This window comes from Copadichromis virginalis, linkage group LG2 (genome assembly GCF_057382275.1).
Source record: "Copadichromis virginalis isolate Kocher_CV1m ecotype Utaka linkage group LG2, C_Virginalis_male_GT1.1, whole genome shotgun sequence".
In the NCBI taxonomy this organism is placed as follows: domain Eukaryota; kingdom Metazoa; phylum Chordata; class Actinopteri; order Cichliformes; family Cichlidae; genus Copadichromis; species Copadichromis virginalis.
Genome location: NC_140619.1, coordinates 6,975,306 through 6,995,347, shown reverse-complemented (window position 1 = coordinate 6,995,347; position 20,042 = coordinate 6,975,306). Strand labels below are relative to the sequence as shown.

At 38.5% G+C, this 20,042-nt stretch overlaps 1 protein-coding gene across 3 annotated transcripts in view; it reads right to left on the bottom strand.

Moving 5' to 3' along the window:
* Positions 1-1,685: 1,685 nt before the first annotated feature.
* Positions 1,686-20,042, bottom strand: part of tapt1a (transmembrane anterior posterior transformation 1a) — a 30,974-nt gene continuing 12,617 nt past the window's right edge. For all 3 annotated transcript variants that reach the window (XM_085469316.1, XM_085469317.1, XM_085469318.1), the window contains 11 exons: positions 18,352-18,514; positions 16,844-16,979; positions 16,068-16,165; positions 15,732-15,801; positions 14,731-14,811; positions 13,294-13,403; positions 13,102-13,161; positions 12,908-12,976; positions 12,624-12,700; positions 10,983-11,152; positions 1,686-4,493 (listed from right to left, as the gene is read on the bottom strand). In XM_085469316.1, the coding sequence (XP_085325442.1) occupies positions 4,165-4,493; positions 10,983-11,152; positions 12,624-12,700; positions 12,908-12,976; positions 13,102-13,161; positions 13,294-13,403; positions 14,731-14,811; positions 15,732-15,801; positions 16,068-16,165; positions 16,844-16,979; positions 18,352-18,514 (1,363 nt within the window). In that variant the 3' untranslated portion in view covers positions 1,686-4,164. The remainder of the gene's footprint in view (positions 4,494-10,982; positions 11,153-12,623; positions 12,701-12,907; positions 12,977-13,101; positions 13,162-13,293; positions 13,404-14,730; positions 14,812-15,731; positions 15,802-16,067; positions 16,166-16,843; positions 16,980-18,351; positions 18,515-20,042) is intronic.

The following is a 20,042-nucleotide window of genomic DNA, read 5'->3' as shown; positions in this document are numbered from 1 at the left end:
TTCATTTCAGAAATTAGAAATGTAATTGTTATGCTCTTCAACATGTTCTTTAAATGTGAACAATACAATATCTTACATAATTTCTAATGTAAAAATGTTTTCTTGTATCAGCTATTCCCTAGTCAGCTTTCTCTTCTTCCCACTATCAGGCTCTTCACCTTCTTGACCTTTGACCTTTTCCCCCAGAGGGCAGACAGAGGATACCTGCGTGCAGCTCATAGGATTGATTTCATTGGCAGAGAAGCAAACAGGTGGGTTTTGCTTCTGTCTCTTTACACAGTAACATCCTTGTCCTCTTTCTGGAGTGCATGGGGCCCCAGCTCCTGGTGACAGAGGGGCCTCCTGTTTGGAAACCTTTGATCACTGATTGTGAGCACATTTCTTCAGTGACAACACACACTCATTAGACCTGCAGAGGAGCAGATGAGACTTTCAGTTTTACAGACACATGATATGCTAGACTGAGGCAGTAGAATTAATTAGTAGATTCATTAAGAACAGTTTTTAGTGTATCTACAACTAAATGCTCTCATTAAAAATATAAATGCAAGATTAAATTCTGTCCTCCTTTTTCATACTGCTCTAGAAAGACGATAAATTTAACACTTGCTGCATCATGACTACAGATAATTTTTCTCTTCTTTCAGCTGCTGATAGTCTTCCCTATATTGGTTTTAATAATTTTATCAAGTAAGATGTTTCAGAAATTGGAATGTAAATGACCACCATATCTTGCGTATGGATGTGGACTTTGTCCAAGTGTCACTATCATTCCCGTCAACCTTTCTCAAGACAAATTCCTGTCAGATCTGACAGAGCTGAAGCTCGTCTCAGTTCTCAGCAGTGTAAGGAGCTTAGCCCTCTAAGAATGTCTGTTACAGATTTACTCTGCCTGTCCTTCACTTCTGAACAGGTACTCAGGTACTGTGCAGCCCAGTATCAGGTCAGGCAGGGTTCATGGATAAAGCTTACAGGAAGTTTGACGGGGGGAAAAAAGAAGCACCTTGATGCTTCCTGTCATCAACAAAAAAAAAGGAAATCCTAATCTGACTTTGTACTCTGAAAGCTAAAGCCACTGATGAGTGGTTCTTTAAATGGCTAAATTAAAAACATTCACTCAGTGACATCAGTTTATTTTCTCTTTATACTTCTGGAAGCACTGTAGGCCTGCATCTTTTTGTAGCCTGCATCCTTATCACACCACTGGTATCCGTCAGCAAAAAGTTTGCTCAACTGTCCTGCAAGCAAAGCAGTTTCTATGATTTCATTCATAGAGCTGTAAGAACTTTTTACCAATGAACGTTCGGTCTTGACCTTACAAAATCCCAACTCAAGATCCAGTTCCCAATGTTCATCCAGAGTTCGAGTGTATCACAGGGAGCGAGTGATACAGGTCAGGATCATCTGAAATGATGGATCATTAGATAACAAGCATTATCATATAATTTAATACAAAACGTTTGATGCTGCATTTGGGTAAGTAAAATAAGCTTGCGCATACTCACAGTGAACTTTAAAACATAGTTTCAGACTTGAAGTTTGAATAATTCTGATTCTCAGTCATGAACTTGAGTTAAACAGCAAATAATTTGAGGTTCGAAAGTGAACTTTTTCCAAATACATACCCTCAAAAACACAACCCAGAATGCTTTAGCTCTGCATGTAGCTACAATAAAACAGCACACTTAAGAAATCAACTTTATTACTCCAAATGGGCAAGTTCATACAATATCAAGGTAGGAATTAAATATGGAATCAAACTGAAGAAACAAAGCAGGCAGTGTACTGGACCATCGCAGCTTGCATAAGAGCACTTCTACAGTGCTTCTATATCCATTAACCCCGTTAAGCTCAGGTGTGCTCAGCTGGGCCCAGTTGAGGTTCGGTCAGATCTCCACTGCACACCTGGAACATCAGCACCAACTCTGTGTACAGTGAAGACTGAACCAGCTCCATCAGGCAGCTCCAAAAATAGATCGTCCTTATTACAATAAAGAAACGTTTCTCCAAAATACAATCAAACAGATGCTGATACATGTAAACACTATATACACCTTCTGTTTAAAAAAACAAAAAGCAAGCTTTCTTTGCCAAAATAACATTAAATATATCACTGTTAAGTATTTTACAACCAAAAAAGTACTTGTTTTTACATCCCCAAATAAAAGAAGCGATGGGCAGAGTGCGTCAAAAAAGCGGAACGTGAACACAAGTGACCTGAGTTTTTAATCTGATGATTATAAAATAATTAGTGTGAGTGAAGGGTTTGTCTAACTCTGCCATTTTTGATTAGCTGCTGTCAATCAAAATGCTAAGATCAACTTTGTAAACATGGAGGAAACAAGAAAGTGCTCAGTGATATATTGCCGTAATTTTACAATTCAGATCTGATGAAACAAAAGTGATTGAAAGATTTGGCACAAATTTGAATCATAAACTTCTAATAAAGTTAAAAAAAATGTATTATGTTTAAACTAAATTACACAAATGGGTGTCAAATTAAAACTTGATGACATTCCTGGTCTCTTTAAGGTGTTTTTACTTTTAGATGATTCACACAATTTACCAAAAAAAAAAAAAAAAAAAAAAAAATCATAGCGAACAACTCTGCAAGGTCAGTCAAAAAAGAAAAGTCTTAAAACACACACGCAAAAGGCATTTTGTTGTGTAAATATTGCTTCTATTATCCTAAGATGTAAACATTAGAGCATCACTAGAGTCGAATGAGAAACATGACCGTATTTAAAGGCAATACGGCCCATCAGTGCATTCAAAAGTAACTAAAGATTAAATACCATTCATCAAAAAATTATGCTCCAATTTGAGGCACCCCACCAAAAGAGAACTCTTCCGATTGATTATGTCCATTTAACAGATAGCTGCGTGTAAACTGTCTTAAACTAAGTGATTGGAAAATCAAGATTATAATGGGCTATGACATACAAATGCACTTTTTCCATAATTTTAAAAGGACTTCTGCTCTATGACTGGCTATGTAAGTGGGTGGTAGATGCAGCAGATTTAGAGTCAGCAGTCATTAACTGCTTTGGCTAATACTGTACGCTGACTGGGTTGTTTAATGAAAGGCTGTTGAGTTGGCGAAGGCGCAGGATGGCTGCAAATGTCTTTAGCTAATGGCTGTGTAAATGAATGTTTTTTAATCTAAAAAATAATCACTGTTTTTAGCTGTGTTTGCAACACCTGTAATTCATACTGGATTGAAAAATTTGAACCAGCTTCACTGAGGTACGGACTTTAATCAACAGATCTCTAATATTGACAGTGTGTAACCGTTCAGAGCCATGTTTCCTAACCTTTCAGTCATGTCAGTTTCAGTCTCTTAAATCAAAACAATGTCTGATTAAAAACCCTTCATTATTCAGTTTTGACTCCAGTTTTTTCTGCTCTGCTTTTTAAGTTCATCTGAATATTTTCTAGACAACCACAATGTAAAAAAAAGATGAGAATTTTGCGAGCCTTGGGTTGCAAACTGCCATATAATAACAGAGCTACATTTCTTAGCTCAGATGTTTTAAATAACCTCTGTTTTTGTTTTCTTGCAAATTTTCATATGTTGAATGTTTAGTACTTAGTACTTAAAATAAACCCCAACACTTGTTTTCTGGTGGAAAAAAGCAAATTCTCATCATTCAAGTGTCACTTTTGATGTCAGAGTTTGGAAGTTTTTTCTGGCTGCTGAGCGAACTGAGAAACTTCTCTCCTTCTGGTCCCACTGCTGCTCATACAGGAAGTGCTAGAGTGCCTTCACACTTACACATATGCTCACTCGCACACACTCTCGCACCCCAACCCTGATCCTAAATCGCGTGCACACACAAACACACACACACACACACACACACACACGCTCTGACATATGCCAGTTCATCCTGACAACTCGGCTGCAACACTCTCACTTTCTGTCCTCTTCTGTTTTATCAGCCAGGTGAAGTTTTCCCTGTGAAACTTCTCGACTTCAGCTTTCAACAGCAGCAGGATTGTCTGACTTTTTCTTTTTTTTAACAATAATTTACTGTAATGTCACTGATTTTATAAGTACTCAGCGTTCTGCTGCTGTTGGCCAGGAGAGCCAGGCTGGGAGGCCATTGGTCTCCGTCTTTCCTGAGTGGTTAGTCACTACATCAGTGTCTGCTTGGAGGCTGATCAGTCAATGCGGTTTCCACAGATTGTGAATCGGTCAATCTCAAGGAGGTCTTTTTTGGAGGTCTTGTGCTTTGTTTCAGAGGGCAGCTGTGCCTCCTCCTCCTCTTCCTCATCCTCGTCATCTTCCTTTAAGAGCATGGATGGAAGTTGTTCAGCATCAGCATCAGGTGGTGGACTAGGTGGACGGCTAGCTGGTTTAGCAGGTGAGGGATAGGTAAATGGTGGAGGAAACAAATCAGTCCTAGGGATAGGCTGAGTGGTCACAGACGAGATGGAAGAGGATGTTGGGCTGCAGGGAGTGGCAGGGATCTGCACCACCTTAGATTCACCTGTGAGGAACAAATTTAAAAACACATTTAATGACAAAACAAATACCATGTAGATGGGTTCATTTATGCATAGGTAATTTGCCACTAAGACTGGCTTTAACAAAGAGCCAACCCAGCAGCTTCAATCCCGCTCGTCTCAGTTCTACACGTGAGCTTAGGAACAGTGCTCTGTGCAGTCCAATCACTGTAGGAAGTTGAGTAAAACACAAGTAAACAAATCTTCACACCCACAGTGCAGGCAAAATGCAAGCTGTACAGAGTAGACCGCTAGATTTATTCAAGCATGTCCCTTTCATCAAACAAGTGTGAGGCAAGTGAAAACTGATTAATGTCTGTGTAGACAAGCTTAACATTTAAAAGACATAATTCCACTGGTTTTTCCAGTTATTAAGATTAATCCCACCGTTATACGGTCCAGCTGTGTACTAGTTCAGTTTCAGAATCACAATACTTTATTAATTCTGATTCTAAAATCGAACTGATAGGCGGGAGGAGGTTGACTGCATCTGCACGGACAATAACTGGACAAACCAGTTTCAACACAGCAGGAGAGAAAGACCTCACAATTCACTTCATTATGTTTAGAGAAACACTGCAAAGGCTTTTCACTTTGAGAGCAGACCACAGTTACTTTAGGAAAATCAATTAAACAGAATAATTCATCATATCAGAGAGAATTGAGCAAGAAGACTGTCCACAGAGACGACTGCCTCGCCCCGGGCTATCTGACTACAGCAAACTTTTGGTTCTTTCTGTAGACAGAGATGAATAGACATTTAACTAGAGAGAAAACTACAACACACTGAGCAAATGGACTGTGTAGGTTAGACACGCACTACATGTGTGTGTCTAAGCTATCAAAGAAAAAAAACATCAACCATGATAAAAGCCATGAAAAAACAAAAATCAAAAAAACAAAAAAAACCCCAAAACAAAAATAAAAGAAAGCAAATGTTTTAGGCAAACAGAATATAGGAAAATTCCACGTTCAGTTCCACCTAAATAATTTAGCATTAAATCAGTGAAGAATATAAAATGAGGCATACCTGTCAGTGGCGTGCACACCCTTTCTAAGCTTCACCATTTCATTTATTCTGATGGGGTCAGGCTTCACAGTACTGCTGTTTTATTAGGTGGTGAATGTCACATATTTGAGAGCCTTAAATTCTTCCCATGACAGAAAAGGTGGACTCTGACCAATCAAAGCTCCTCATTTTCACAACTTATCTATTGTGTGGCAGTTCAAATTTTTTTTTAAAAAGAAGCCATTTTCTACTGAGACCTGACAGCATCAATGATATTTTTTGATTTGAACTGAGGAAAAAAATTATATATTTAAACTATATGAATGAAACAGTCATCATTTGCATAATCACAGCTGTTATAAGAGAAACATGACACTCAAAGAATCCTGAACTGAAACCTAGGAAAAGCAAAGCAAACTATTTTATCAGACAGGCAATAAAAACTATAAATGTATTAAAAAAAAAAAAAGATTGTTCAAATGGCTTACTTTTAGAAGCATTTTCTTATTAGCAAAATATTGATAAACCGATCAGACAGAGTCTTCTACCTCAAAACATGATGTAGTGAATGCTCTGCTGCTATAGTTGTACACTCAGTTATTCTTGTGTTCCTCATTAACACAGAACTTGCCAATGATGCTGAGGAAATATGTAAAAGCAGTTCAGATTCTACACCGAAGATGGAAAAATCGAAACTATCAGTTACCCTGATGGCAAAAATCACTCTGCAACAAACAAAGAAGAAAAAAATACAGTATCAGTTGATAGCCATCCTCTCATCTCCTTAACCACTTCACTTATCCAAATTATGGTCACAGGTTCAATTCAATTGACTGATTCTTATATAGCGCTTTTCTACTCTCCCAGAGTACTCAAAGCGCTGTATACAACATGCCTCATTCACCTATTCACACCCACTCATACAAGCACTTCTAAACTCAAGTGCAAACTAATAAACATTCACACACATTCACACTCCGATGAGCGCATCAGAGAGCAACTTGGGGTTAGTATCTTGCCCAAGGATATTTGGCATGCAGACCGGGGAAGCCAAGGATCGAACCACCAACCTTCCAATCAGTAGCTGATCTGCTCTACCACCTGAGCTACAGCCACCCCAGGTGGGCTGTGGTTTATCCTAGAAACTGGTTGATAGGAGGCTACAGTCTGGACAGGTCAACAGTCACACTAATAGCCTCAACTCAGAATCAGAATCAGAATGGGGTTTATTGCCAAATGTTGAGCAGGTTTACAACATTAGGAAATTGCTGCGGTGCTTCAGTGCAAACATGCTGTCATAAATAGCACTTAAATAGACATGGAAAAAAATAAAAGTAGGGATAAGAATTAAAAGTGCTACGTGGAAAGATATGTGCATGAGATATACATGAGATATATACATGAGAATAAGAATTAAGAGTGCTACGTTGAAAGATATATACATGAGTGCAGGTGGTGATCAGTGCCAAACATGGAATGATGCAGTGACACAGCGTAGGGTCATGTGTTAGTGGCGGGTACAGTCATATGGTTATTGTTCATGTGTCCAACAGCAGAGGGGAAGAAACTGTTCTTATGGCGAGAGGTTCTGGTGCGAATGGACCGGAGCCTCCTGCCTGAGGGGAGCAGGTCAAACAGACTGTGTCCTGGGTGAGAAGGGTCAGCTGAGATCCGAGCTGCACGCCGCAATGTCCTGGAGGTGTACAGGTCCTGCAAAGATGGGAGTCTGCAGCGAATCACCTTCTCAGCAGAGCGCACAACACGCTGCAGTCTCTGTTTGTCCCTGATAGTGGCTCCAGCGTACCACACGGTGATGGAGGAGGTGAGGATGGACTCGATGATTGCAGTGTAGAATTGCATCATCGTCCGTGTTGGCAGGTTGAATTTCTTCAGCTGCCTCAGGAAGTACATCCTCTGCTGGGCTTTCTTGATGACGGAGGTGATGGTGGGCTCCCACTTCAGGTCCTGGGTGATGGTGGTACCCAGGAAGCGGAATGAGTCCACAGAGGTGATGGGGGTGTCAGTCAGGATGATGGGGGGGAGTGGGGCTGTGTGCTTCCTGAAGTCCACAATAATCTCCACTGTCTTCTGGGCATTCAGCACCAGGTTGTTGTGGCTGCACCAGGACACCAGACGTTCAACCTCCCTCCTGTAGGCAGACTCGTCCCCGTCCGAGATGAGTCCAATAACGGTGGTGTCATCTGCAAACTTGATTAGCTTGACAGACTGGTGGGTGGAGGTGCAGCAGTTGGTGTACAGGGAGAAGAGCAGAGGAGAAAGAACACAGCCCTGAGGGGAGCCGGTGCTGATGGTCCGGGAGTCCGAGACATTCTTTCCCAGCCTCACATGCTGCTTCCTGTCCGTCAGGAAGTCAGTGATCCACCGGCAGATGGGATCAGGCACATTCATCTGGGAAAGCTTGTCTCGGAGATGGTCTGGAAGGATGGTGTTGAAGGCAGAGCTGAAGTCCACAAACAGGATCCTGGCGTAGGTTCCTGGGGAGTCCAGATGCTCCTTATAATCAATGGCACAGAGCAGGAACAAAATCATAGCATGCTAGCCTTAAGCTGTCTTCCACTATAAAGCAACCAGGCCAGATGCTCATGTCAGTTTTGTCAATGTCATTTAGCTGCTAAGGAACCAGATATCGGTTTCACTAGCTTTTACATTACAAGGATATGTAACAAAAAAAATCAAGCGCTAAATTAGCGCTTCTTGTGTATTGTGTACAGACAGACAGATGATGTCTGTTGTTATTAAATATCCCATTATCTAATTTTTATATTAACTTCCTAACTAATTTTTCCAGGTATAGTCGAGGGGGCTACATTCCCTTCAACCCTAGAAAAAAAAAAAAATCTATAGATCTGTTATTTGAGTCACACATTGCAGCTTTCTCCATTTCTCTGGAGATATGTGAGCTTTAATAAAAGTTAACCACCATCTGGCTTGAAATGGCTACTGTGAAACCGCTCATTACACATTTCTCCCCTTTGGAGAAAAACATGCAGTATAGACAGATGGCAGATCTTCGTATTATTTGAAGGCAGAGCATTGCAAAGACAAAGACATAGTGCAGTGAATCCAGTTGAGCAGCAGGTAAAGCTTGAGGCGCCCACCAAAGTAGTTTAATGTCAGAAAAGTGAGCATGGTATTTAAGGTCGACGGTTCAAATCCCAAAAGCTAAATATGAAGAAAGCATAAAGAGACTTGCATTAGCTTCCCACAACCTCAAAGCATTTATTATTATACTCTGCATGCTGGAGCGTGAAGCTGTAAGCCATGTTGCTGGAGCTCTGTGAGAAACCAGATTCATTAGAAACATGAATGCTTTTGATGTTCCATGACATGATGCACCATCAGGATCTTTGTCATTTTAAAGCTCCTGCTTCGGCACAGCAGGCGGGTCTGAGGCACACACGGGAGAAAAGATCTGCAGGGATTTGGCTGAGGATGACAGGGAGATAGTGTCACCTCCAAATCTGTTTCATCAAACGTAGGTGCGGGACCAGTGAAACTCTATGCCAGACTATGAACTAAACTCTTTTGAGGAAATTCACGTGTAAATATCAGAATACAGAAAAGGGTTTGCTGTGTACTTTTTTGTTGAATAGTCTTTTTCTTAGAATATGACATAAGATGACGATCCAGTACAAAGTGCTATGACAGAACACTGCAACGTTGTATGTTTTACTACATTAAGTGTAGTGCTGGATATGTCTGTATAATTTACCAGAGAATACTGTGCCCACCTTTGTCCATTCTATCAAATATAGAAGACAAATGAAGAATTTGTTCAATAAGTTGAATAACAAAACACATTTGATAAATGTATGTTTTTGAGCCCAGACAAATTAAATTCATCACCTAATCAAAAGGTTGAAGTTCTATACTGTAGCAAATCAAATGTTGCATTAGTAGTTATTAATTGCTTGACAAAAACATCTCCAGGCATAACAGATTCATTTTGTAATTAACATCATAATGTACCAGGTTACACAATGACAAATATCAATTCATTGCAGCTCTGGAAATAAGCATCAAGGAAAGAAAAGGAAGTAGATAAAACATTATGTATACTGTTTGATTTTTTTTTTTTTTTTGCCCCGCAAAATAGTTTTGGGATCACAGAGTTGTGTTTTGGTTTTTTTTGGGTTTTTTTTAATGCTGAGGGAATTAATCAAGTGCTAACCTGTAATCTTGAAAAGACTTACCTGACCCAAAAAAATCTAATCAAATCAAATCAAGGTTTCAAGGATCCCCACTTTCTGCTTGTTTCCACTAAATGTCTGAAGCTGAGCCGGGGCTTTACCTGTTGCCACATTTGTCTGTACCTAAATGTCAGCTAAATGTCCAACATTTACATTTAAGTGCCAACTAGATACCTAAAAAGATCAACGTAACTCTGTTAGGTGGGGGGCCCATTTGGTAAGACTTTAGAAATTGCATGAGACTGAAAGCAATATCTAGCATCACTTCAACAAATATGTAAATTGCTATTCTGAATGGTAGTCTGAGACATAAAGAGTAATAAAACATTGTTTTCTTTTGAAAACCATTACAGGTTTCTATTGCTGAACAAAACGAAAGAAAGGAAGGAAGAAAGAGAACAACTGTGTAGGAGAAAGAGCAATACGAAACATTCATCAACAAAATTAAATCCCAGGACGTCTCATTTACAAGATATCTATTCCTGCCAGCCAAACAACACCCTCTCAGGTCCCAGCATTTTTCATATCTCTAAAATAAGATTCAGACTTCAAAATACCACAAAAGTTTCAACCAAAAGTTTTTTGTTCAAAGGTGGTGTGTATGTAATTCCAAATAAATACTTATGATATATTTGTACTGTAGCTATTTAAATATTAATAATTTATGTCAGTGCTTCATGTTCTGCATGTTCTTGACTGTTGGAGACCTGATAGATACAGTGTAATTAGTAAAAGTGAGTATAATCAAGCTGAGGTGAATGTATAATTACGTAAAATGACTGGTAGCACTGACCATTAGACAAGGTCAAACTCTGGTTTTCTTTGCGCTGAATGTTTGATTATAATTTATTACGGACTGGTTAAGCTACTGGTGACATGCTCTACGCTTGAGGTCACAGCTGATGTCATCTTGTTTAGAAAGCATCACATTTATAGATATAAAATGTAATTGCTTTTATGTGTAATTTACAATTATCTATTAAATTCATCTTTAAAAAGAACCACTAACACAAAAACTGTTTTCTGTTTGACTTTTCACATTTCTCTGGCATGCAAATGTTTCATGAGTCATGCTGAATCCCTTCAAGAGATAATTAGTGTTGTAGTCATAAATCCCATGGGGACTCAAACCTATGGATCCTTGTGGGTGTAAATAATAGCTTTTACAAAATATTAATCCATAACATATCTGGGATTTTTATTATAACCAAGGTTTTTTCTCATCTTAATCTTTTGAGGGGTTTTTTCTTTACCTGAAGGTGTGCGGCACCTGGCTGGGTCAGCTTTGCTAGGGCTCTTGGCAGAGGAGGATGGTGCAGTCGAGGGCCTCTCAAACAGTTTGTCCTCCATTTTGGCTCTCTTGACATAGACACATGATTTCCCCAGGAGTACAATACTGTTCAACACTTTCAGTGTTACCAGTCTACAAAGGGAAAGGGGAGGGAAAGGGGATATTTGATTAGAAAAGACTGCATTTTTTTCCTGTTCTTCAGGTAGTATTGCAGAGCTTTAAATGTACCATCCAGCTAGTCTGGAGAGATGAAAGTCTATTAAAAAAAACTTACTCTAACTTAAAGTGATGCCATAATTTAAAATCAGCTTTAATTTCAAACATATTAAAGCTTTGTAGTTTTTTCCAGTCTGCGGGCTAAATTAAATAATAAATACATTAGGTGTCTACATTTTGATCAAAACACAGCCTTCTAATGCAAATTACCATTCATATAATAGCTTTTTGAATCTTTCTTTGTTTTATTTAGTGCTGCATAGCTATAATGAATCTCTTACCATCTGGCTTCAATCGCCAGTGTTCACATCCCACCACCAACGCCAGGATGTTAGTGTGCACTGTCTTTCTGTGTTTGTGGGCTTTGCTATAAGGCCGAGAGTCTGGTACTGTGATGAGTGAGAGACAGACACATTTGGGTCTGTGGACCACTCCTTGCTGTGACAGAGCGTGTCAGCGCAGCTGAATCTTTGCCAAGGCACAGCGGTCTGTTCAAGCTAGGGCTATTTTTAAATCGGAGGATAGGGGAGGCCAGAGATGGCACTAGAGATGACAACATTGTATTCTTCACCCTAAGGGAAACTCTTCAATGGTACGTGCCCCAATGGGATCCGGCAAATGAGAATGAGCAAGGCTATCAGCAACTCAGCACAGGGTGGATGTGAGAGCACAATGTTAATGCTTATGTAACTGTGTGTGTCTCTGAATATGAATGTGTGTTTATGACAGTGCCTGCATGGGTGAGTGTGCATCCATGAGACAACGCAACCATGTTTTTACCTTCACCATGTGACGATGTTTGTGTGAGGTTCTCTGCATATCTAGCACAAGTAAATTAAAGTATCCCAATATTTTAGTCTTTACTGACTTAAAAAAACATGTCATGTTAAGTGGGTTAAGCATTTAGTTTACTAAACAGAAGGGGTTATCACAAAGACCAGTTTCAGTCATCAATCTTTCCTAAAGATACTTTTCATGGTCAGATTATATTACAGCCGAGCCCTGGTATTCGTGGGGGTTAGGGACCACAACAGCCCGCGAATAGCTCAAATCTGCGAAAACTTTAGACCCCATCTAAAAACGCTTATAATTGCCTATATTTTAATTTTCTGAAGGCTTTGTATTTGAAATTTGCATACTGTTTGGAGAATGTTCTTTTTTAAGAAAACAAAATTTTCTGTACAAATACAGAAAAAAGTGAATAGGTGAATATATGATTACTGAACTGCAAATGGCTGGGGTTCAACTACACTTGCATGTATTTAAAACAACAACAACAACAACAAAAAGATCTTCTGTGAGGTAAAATGGCATAATAAGGATTAAAAGCTCACTCATTTTGCAGGATGTATAAAAAAATCAATACAGGACAACTCTAAAAACTCACCCAAGATAAAAGAGCAGTACACAGGTGTATGATAGTGCTCCCTGCAACCTCACTGAACTCATCACCACTCTGATGAGCTGTTAAAAAAAACAGAAACACCAGTATTAATGGAATTATTTATCCATTTTGAAAACAAAATGGAAACATTTCATTTTAGCAATAATAAGAACCATTAAACACTTTTAGAACATCGTGGAGTTTTGAAACTTGCTTGTGTGCCAACAACCAACTCTATTCTGGTATTTAGTTCCTGAATATCAACAACAGACTGCATTCTCTCTTACCAGAACAGCCAATGGCAGGGGGATGAAGCCCATCCTCCGGGCCACTGAGTCACTGTAGTCAGTACAAGCCTACACAGTGACAGACGAGCATAAATTACAGCACTTGACAAAACTGAATTGATTAGCTGTGTGGGCTCCACGCTGTTTATGTAAGTATAATGATGGCAATGTGAAAAAACGAGGCAGTTGCTTACATTCTTCTGCCGACTGCTGACGAGATCAAAAGCCAAACTGGCTCTATATTCACTGTACACCTGGAAAATGGACAAGAAAATAATTCAGTACAGGAAAAAGAAAAAGGCAAGGTATCCCATATAGTATCATACATGTTCTCATGCAAAGTCACGGTGATGACTGAAAGAAAGGACAGCAGGTTCTGTTCTTACATCTGCAGTGATGTCATTGAATTTTGTGATAAAGGCATGTTTGATGACATCAACTGCAACTTCAGAGGTGACAACCATAAAAACGTCAGGGAACAACACCCACAGGTGATCTGAGAGGGGAAAAAAAAAGTTAATTATTTTAGCCAAAATTTTTGGAAGGATCAAATAATCCTTCAATATTTGTATATGTATGTTTCTCCTTGTTTTGGTTGTGTTTTATTTTTTTCTATGTTAATACGCTACACCATTAGCCAAATTATTGAAGTCATCTTCTAATTGTATCTGTTTCTCTAGTGGCTGCCCAAAGAAAATTTACATTACTGCAAACCTTCACTGAATATACTGGACTTGCAGCACTGCAAGTTTTCTTTGGGCAGCCACTGGAGCAATTACAAAAATAAGTTAATTAATTCAGTTAATGGTATAGGGTATTAAACAGAAAATACTAAAGCATAACCAAAATAAAAGGATCATTTTCCAGTGCGTTTGATTCATATTGATACAAAAATACCAAAACAGCAAATCCTCATATTAATTGAGATGATGGCCACCTTAATATTTTTACTGTTTCACTAAACCACATCAGTTTTGCGTGATCAGCAGGTCAAAATATTCTTTGTCTTATACTCATAGTCAGTCTGTCCTAAACAAGACTTTCTAACAACTCCCTTTTTAAGACCAGACTCTCCCTTTAAGGCAGCTTGCTTCTGTTTGACACTCCCATATGAACACAACGAAGCAGGAAAAACAAGGGAAGCAAGTGTGAAACTGAGTATTTAAAGCAATATTAAGCCTGAGCTTGTCACTCTTAAGAGAAACATTAATGATTTTTTAAAGGTGTTCACTTAATGGCATTTCCATTTAATGTACAAAACAGCTAAGCTTTATCCATTAGGGCTCAGTAAATATTGTGCTGTTGTACTGAGAAAAGCTCAGCCCATTCTGAGCCACACCTGACAAATTATATGTTGTTTGAAAGTTTTTGTGATTTATATACCTCTTTAGCAACAGTAGCTCTGCTGGTATTAGTAAATCAGTGTTATGATTTCAGCTGACAAGCCACATCTGTCATCTACTGTGTGTCTGACTTTGAAACTGGCAGGAGGAGCTGACTTTTCAGAGAGCTGTCATAGAGAAATATCCCAGCCCTCACTCCTCACTTTGCTCCGTCTCATTGACTGAGGTTTACTGGAGAAAACTCCCCAAGGTGTTGCAATGTATCAGCTGAAACAGCAAGAAAGGAGCTGCTCAGGATTTTTGTAAACATTTTTACCATGGCAAGCACTGACCCCAGTCTGTTTTTTTCCTGTTGTTGTTGTTGTTTTTTTACTTTTAAAGACATTTATGATAAAAAAACAAAACAAAACAACAACTTACTTTTCTAGTAATATAAAAATGTGCATAAAAGTATAGTTTAAAGGAGGGAAACATGATTACCGGGGTTCCAGGAGAACTGCTCCATATTTCTGAGACAAACGATGAGTAGAAGGACATAGCTGGTGAACCGTTCTTTGATATCTGTGGGAAAAAATTGTTATTATAGTCTCCCATCTATGGAGAAACCTGTGTAAGAATATTAGATAGATAAGCATCTCCATTTTAGCTGAACACATGGTCTTCAGTCTGCTGTAGTTCAATATCTAAACAGCTTGAGTCAACAAGACAGATCTGTGAATTTTCAAAAAGCATTTCATGTTACAGTGGATTTTGCGACAGCAGTACATCCTATAAGCATCGCTGTATTATAATTTTAATAATGTGGCTACAAAGGTTTGGTTATTATCCATACAAATGATCTTATGGTAACAAGAGCCCAGCTCCATGACCAGCCATTGTACTGGGATGGAGTAACCAGAGAGGCAAATGGCAGATGATTCAGGGTTGTTGTGTTCCCCTGTCATCTGATTACAATAAGAATGATCAAGATAAAAAAAAAAAAACCCAAAAAACAGTGCCTTTGGGAATACAAAAAGAGAACCAAAGTTTTTAATCAAATACACTGGCTGTACTGTTCTTTCAAAATGCAAAATGAATTAACTTTCCCAATGAAGCAAGATTAATTCAATTCTGTAACTTAAATCCATCCATCAGTTTTTTAAAGATATCCAATAGAAATGTCATGAATCTATCTAACTACAGTATTTTTCTATCTATCGCCACCATTCTGACTTTGGTACAAGTATTTCCAAGGGATAATTCAGTTTTAAAGAAGCTTCAGAGAACTTCGAAGTATATAATTTAGTCTGGATTCTAAACTTTTCCTGTTACTACGAACAAATCATTCTTACTGGTGATTATTTTTGTAGTGTAATTGTTGACAGTGACAAAGCAGATGTGAAATTCAATAAAATACATGTTTTATGTATTTTTAGACCAGTACTTTTCTAAAATAGTACTAATAATGTACTGCATTTTTGATAAAGCGCTGGATAGCTCACCACTGTTGGACATTTGGAATAAATTGTTCTTCTCAAATTTCTTGAACACACTTCCTTTGATTTCCACAAACTATGTTTGAGAGAAAAGAAAAAAAAAAGACAGAAATGTAGTCAGCACTTTTATGACAAAAAATAAAAACAGAAGACGGTCATGTTGCAGGTACAACATTTCATCACTAATATACCAGCGTTAATGTTTCTGGATACACCATCATGCAAATACTTTTTTTTCTGTTTGTATAAGTGTTTCATTGCAATTCAAAAAAAACACTTCAGGTGTACACTATTGTGTTTTATACTACAACACTCTGTGTGTGTGAGTGTGTGTGTACTAACATTGTTGGACATCATGATGGTGAGCAGGGACTTGTTGTGAGAATTAAAAGCGACATTCAGGGTAGAGGCTTGGACCATGATGAGGATAGCATGAAGGACTGAGGAAATGATAATCAGGAAAACAACATCCGAATCAACCTAAACCAAACAATATGATCACTGAACTCAGTCACATTAAAAATGAATTAAAAGTAATGTAAGCTAGTGCTTAGATCAACCCTGACCTGAAACAACACATTCAACACTTAACTTGGCATCTTGCAACTATAACTGGGAGTCATTCCTTTGAGATACTCTTGAACAGCATTACGTCTAGTCCTTTCACTGAAGGCTGTTTAGTAAATAATAAATACAAATCTCAGCATATGAAAACTTACATCAAGCAACAGATGTATTAAATGTAACAGTTATAAACTTAAGGAAACTATAGCTAAAATTATATTGCTTCAGTCTTCCTCTAGACTACAGCTAAAATTAATCTTTGTTGCCTTTCAGTACCAGTCTGTCACTCAAGCCAAAAGAAACTCAAAACAAAATTTCACTCTAGTGGCACTTGGAAATGAAGAGTTCACAATGAAAAATAAAAACTACAAGTATTATGTGAGACTATAACTGTATATCATCTGTCAAAAATAAAACTGAAGCTAAAAAAAAGAAAAAAGAAGAGACTAGAAGATGCCGCCCTTAAAATCCAATTTGGTGTACTTTACTGATGACTTTAAAACTTGCCTCAAAACTCTCACAACGCTGCTATGAAGCTTTAGCAGGAAGGATACAGACATAAAAGACGGCCATGAAAAAGTGAGGGATGACTCCAATATTATCTCTTTTCCGTTCTTTGGGTTCTGTGGCTGTCCAGTACAGAGCATCCAGGATGTCTTGCCCAAAAGAAGAGAATAGACGGTCTGCAACCTAACAGTGGAGGGAAGGATGAAATCACAAGTTAACTTGATATAACGTAACTTAATATGACAATAGTTACATTAGTAATGTCTAATATAATATATCAATATCTTATCTGTATGAACAGGTAAGATTTTAGCAACAAAGCCGCAGGTGTTTCAATGTTGACTTATCATATGTAAGAGAATATGCACAAAGGGAATTGTCAGGAAAGAGATGGCTGTTTGGAGACACACCCCTTTTATTAATATTTTGAAAAACAAGTTATGGGTACATATTTGCATAACTTTTTAGGTATATGAAGTGACACGGCTTTAACAAGAAGAAAAGTCAGTCATTCACCACCATCTTCCTGCGCACTAAAACCACCAAAGTCCTCTTCTCCGGTGTCGGAAACGAACAGGCTCAGGGTGGCTTCGTCATCCACTCTCAGCTTCTTTCCTTCGTTGTCACTTACAAAACCAACCAAAGAAATCCTTGTTGTCAGTGTCGGAGTCGAACACCCTCAGAAGGGCCGTGGCGGTGTCCTCCTCTCCATGCAGCAGTCCAGCCCTTTGAAATCCGTTGGTGATCGTGGATGTTTTCACACTTTTCCACGCTGTCAGAATCCACCGGTGGAGTTGAGCATAACTTGCTTTTCGCAAGTTTATCGGCGCTCGTCATCCACGCCTCCCGCTGAACGCGTAGCGCTACTTTGAAGTTTGTTTTTCGCGCTACTTGTACAGCACTATGTTGCCTGGCGGATGGACATGTGACCAACATACCACTCTTGATCCCCGATACTGTGTGTCTGATCACATGCCCTTCCGCCAGGCAACGTAGTGCCGTACAACAGCGGAACAAACAAAACAAATCGTCTTACGATATGACAAAACTCATGGACAATCCATAGAAAAGCCGCACCTGACTAAAAGCCGCAGGGTTCAAAGCTGGTGCAAAAAGTAGCGGCTTATAGCCCGACAATTACGGTAATAAAATCCATCACGTAACACGACCATCACTCTTTAGTGTAGTAATCCTTGGGTACTTCCCTAAACTGGCAGTGTACACACGGGCTGCATAAACAAACTGACTATTCATATAAAACAGATGGAAAATAAAATTACAAGTAAAATTTGTTGTAAGGAGGCAAAACAAGGAAAGTAGAAGTAAGATGTAAACAAAGACAAAATATGTCTATACAGTTTGTATTTAATAAGCACATGTTTTAATAATTGAAACATGTATTCACACTAAACTGTAAAAACTAATGTTAAAATTCTAGTTTGTCTCAGATGTAATGTCTTTGCAGGAGCAACATCTGCATCCTTGCATATAAGCATGTGATCAAAGTATAAACTGACATCAGTTTTTAGACATCAATGTGTGAAGTGTGGGTTACCTCGAGCATGTTGTAGATGATGTAGAGTTTGATGACGGACTGTCCTCTGATCAGGTGGTACATCATGGAGTAATCCACATAATGCATCATGGAGAAGCAGAGCACCAGGATCAGGCCTCTCAGCATGTCACACACCTGCGCTGGCTGCAGAAGCCGCGACCCACTGACCCCACACACACACACACACACACACACACACACACACACACACACACACACACACACACACAAAGTATTGGCATTAATACTGAAAGACAAGAGTGCACTGCTTTGACCATTCCTGTGTATGTAAATGCACTGTGCCATGCTAAGACATATATCAACATGCACACACGAAAAAGGTTAAACGTGTTATTACACCTTATAACACCATGCCAAAAGGTACAAATGCTTACAAATACAAACACATTTTTACCAGGGGAAAAGTGTGAACATGAAGACATACAAGCATTTAAAGCATCAACACATAAAAACACCCTTTTCTAATCTTGCCATCAGTAAGAGCTTTTCTAGCAAACAGTGTGGTCAAAGCAGCTGAGTGAAGACCAAGTACACAGACAGCTGATTTAATTCACTACCAGAACGAGCTCTGTTTTCTTTCTTTTTTTTTTTAATCTCACATGAGGAAACATAAGACCAACACAGGCAGGGAACAAGAATTCATTTCTGTTCAAAATGAGATAAACCTTACAAAGGAAAAGGGAACCGGGAGTGATAACACACAGAGTACATGATGAAATATTAAAGATAGTATCTCCTTTATACTAAAGTTATCTTATTCATAAGATTTATCTCTTTTTAATATGGTTCTGTCTTTGTTCAGTCTTGTCTTTGAACATCTGTCTTTATGGACAAATTAGTGCAGCACTTTGAACAGAAATGTTTAAAATAGTGAACAAGTAAATGAAAGGTGAAAAAAACAAAACAAAACAGGCTTCAACATCACATACTGCAGTGATAGTAGTGTGTTCATGTCTTTTATGACCACATGTGTCAGAGTTGCATTTTGTTTTAATACTAAACATCTATGGCTGGCAGTGGCAGCGTGTTAAGAGGAGGGCAGACAAATCCAGAGGACCATTTAGTATTTAATATGTGGCTGGGAAGAGCGGCTGAGAGCTTCATTCTAACACATCCTGCATATTTTCCATGTAAACTGTGACTGGTCTGTATGCGCAAAACTCCCCCTGACTACTGCAGTAAAAATACATTGCATTCATTAGATTTTTTTCACAAAGGGAAGCAGTTTCCATAGATGGACACTGATGTGCTGACTTTTAAAATACGATGAAGCACAATAGTTTAACTGATTTTAATTACGAGACTTTCTTGTAATGAAGTTATTTTGTTGTTATTTGAATACAACTTACAGTACAAATACTATTTAATGGTCTTCAACTAAACTAGTATAACCTACACTAAGAAATTCACAAGACATGGCAGTACAACAGTTAACTCTAACACCCATCATTACCTTCAGTTAGTTTAGCTGAAGCTGATTAATTAAAAATAAATAAATAAAAATCACACGTGAACAGAACATGTTTTGAAATAGCAGTGCTGGAGACATTGAAAGTAGGGCTGGGCGATATGGACTAAAATTCATATCGCGATATAATTTGAAGCACGTGCGGTAACGATATATATCACGATATATTCTTTTCTTCTGTATAACGTATTTTCCACACTAT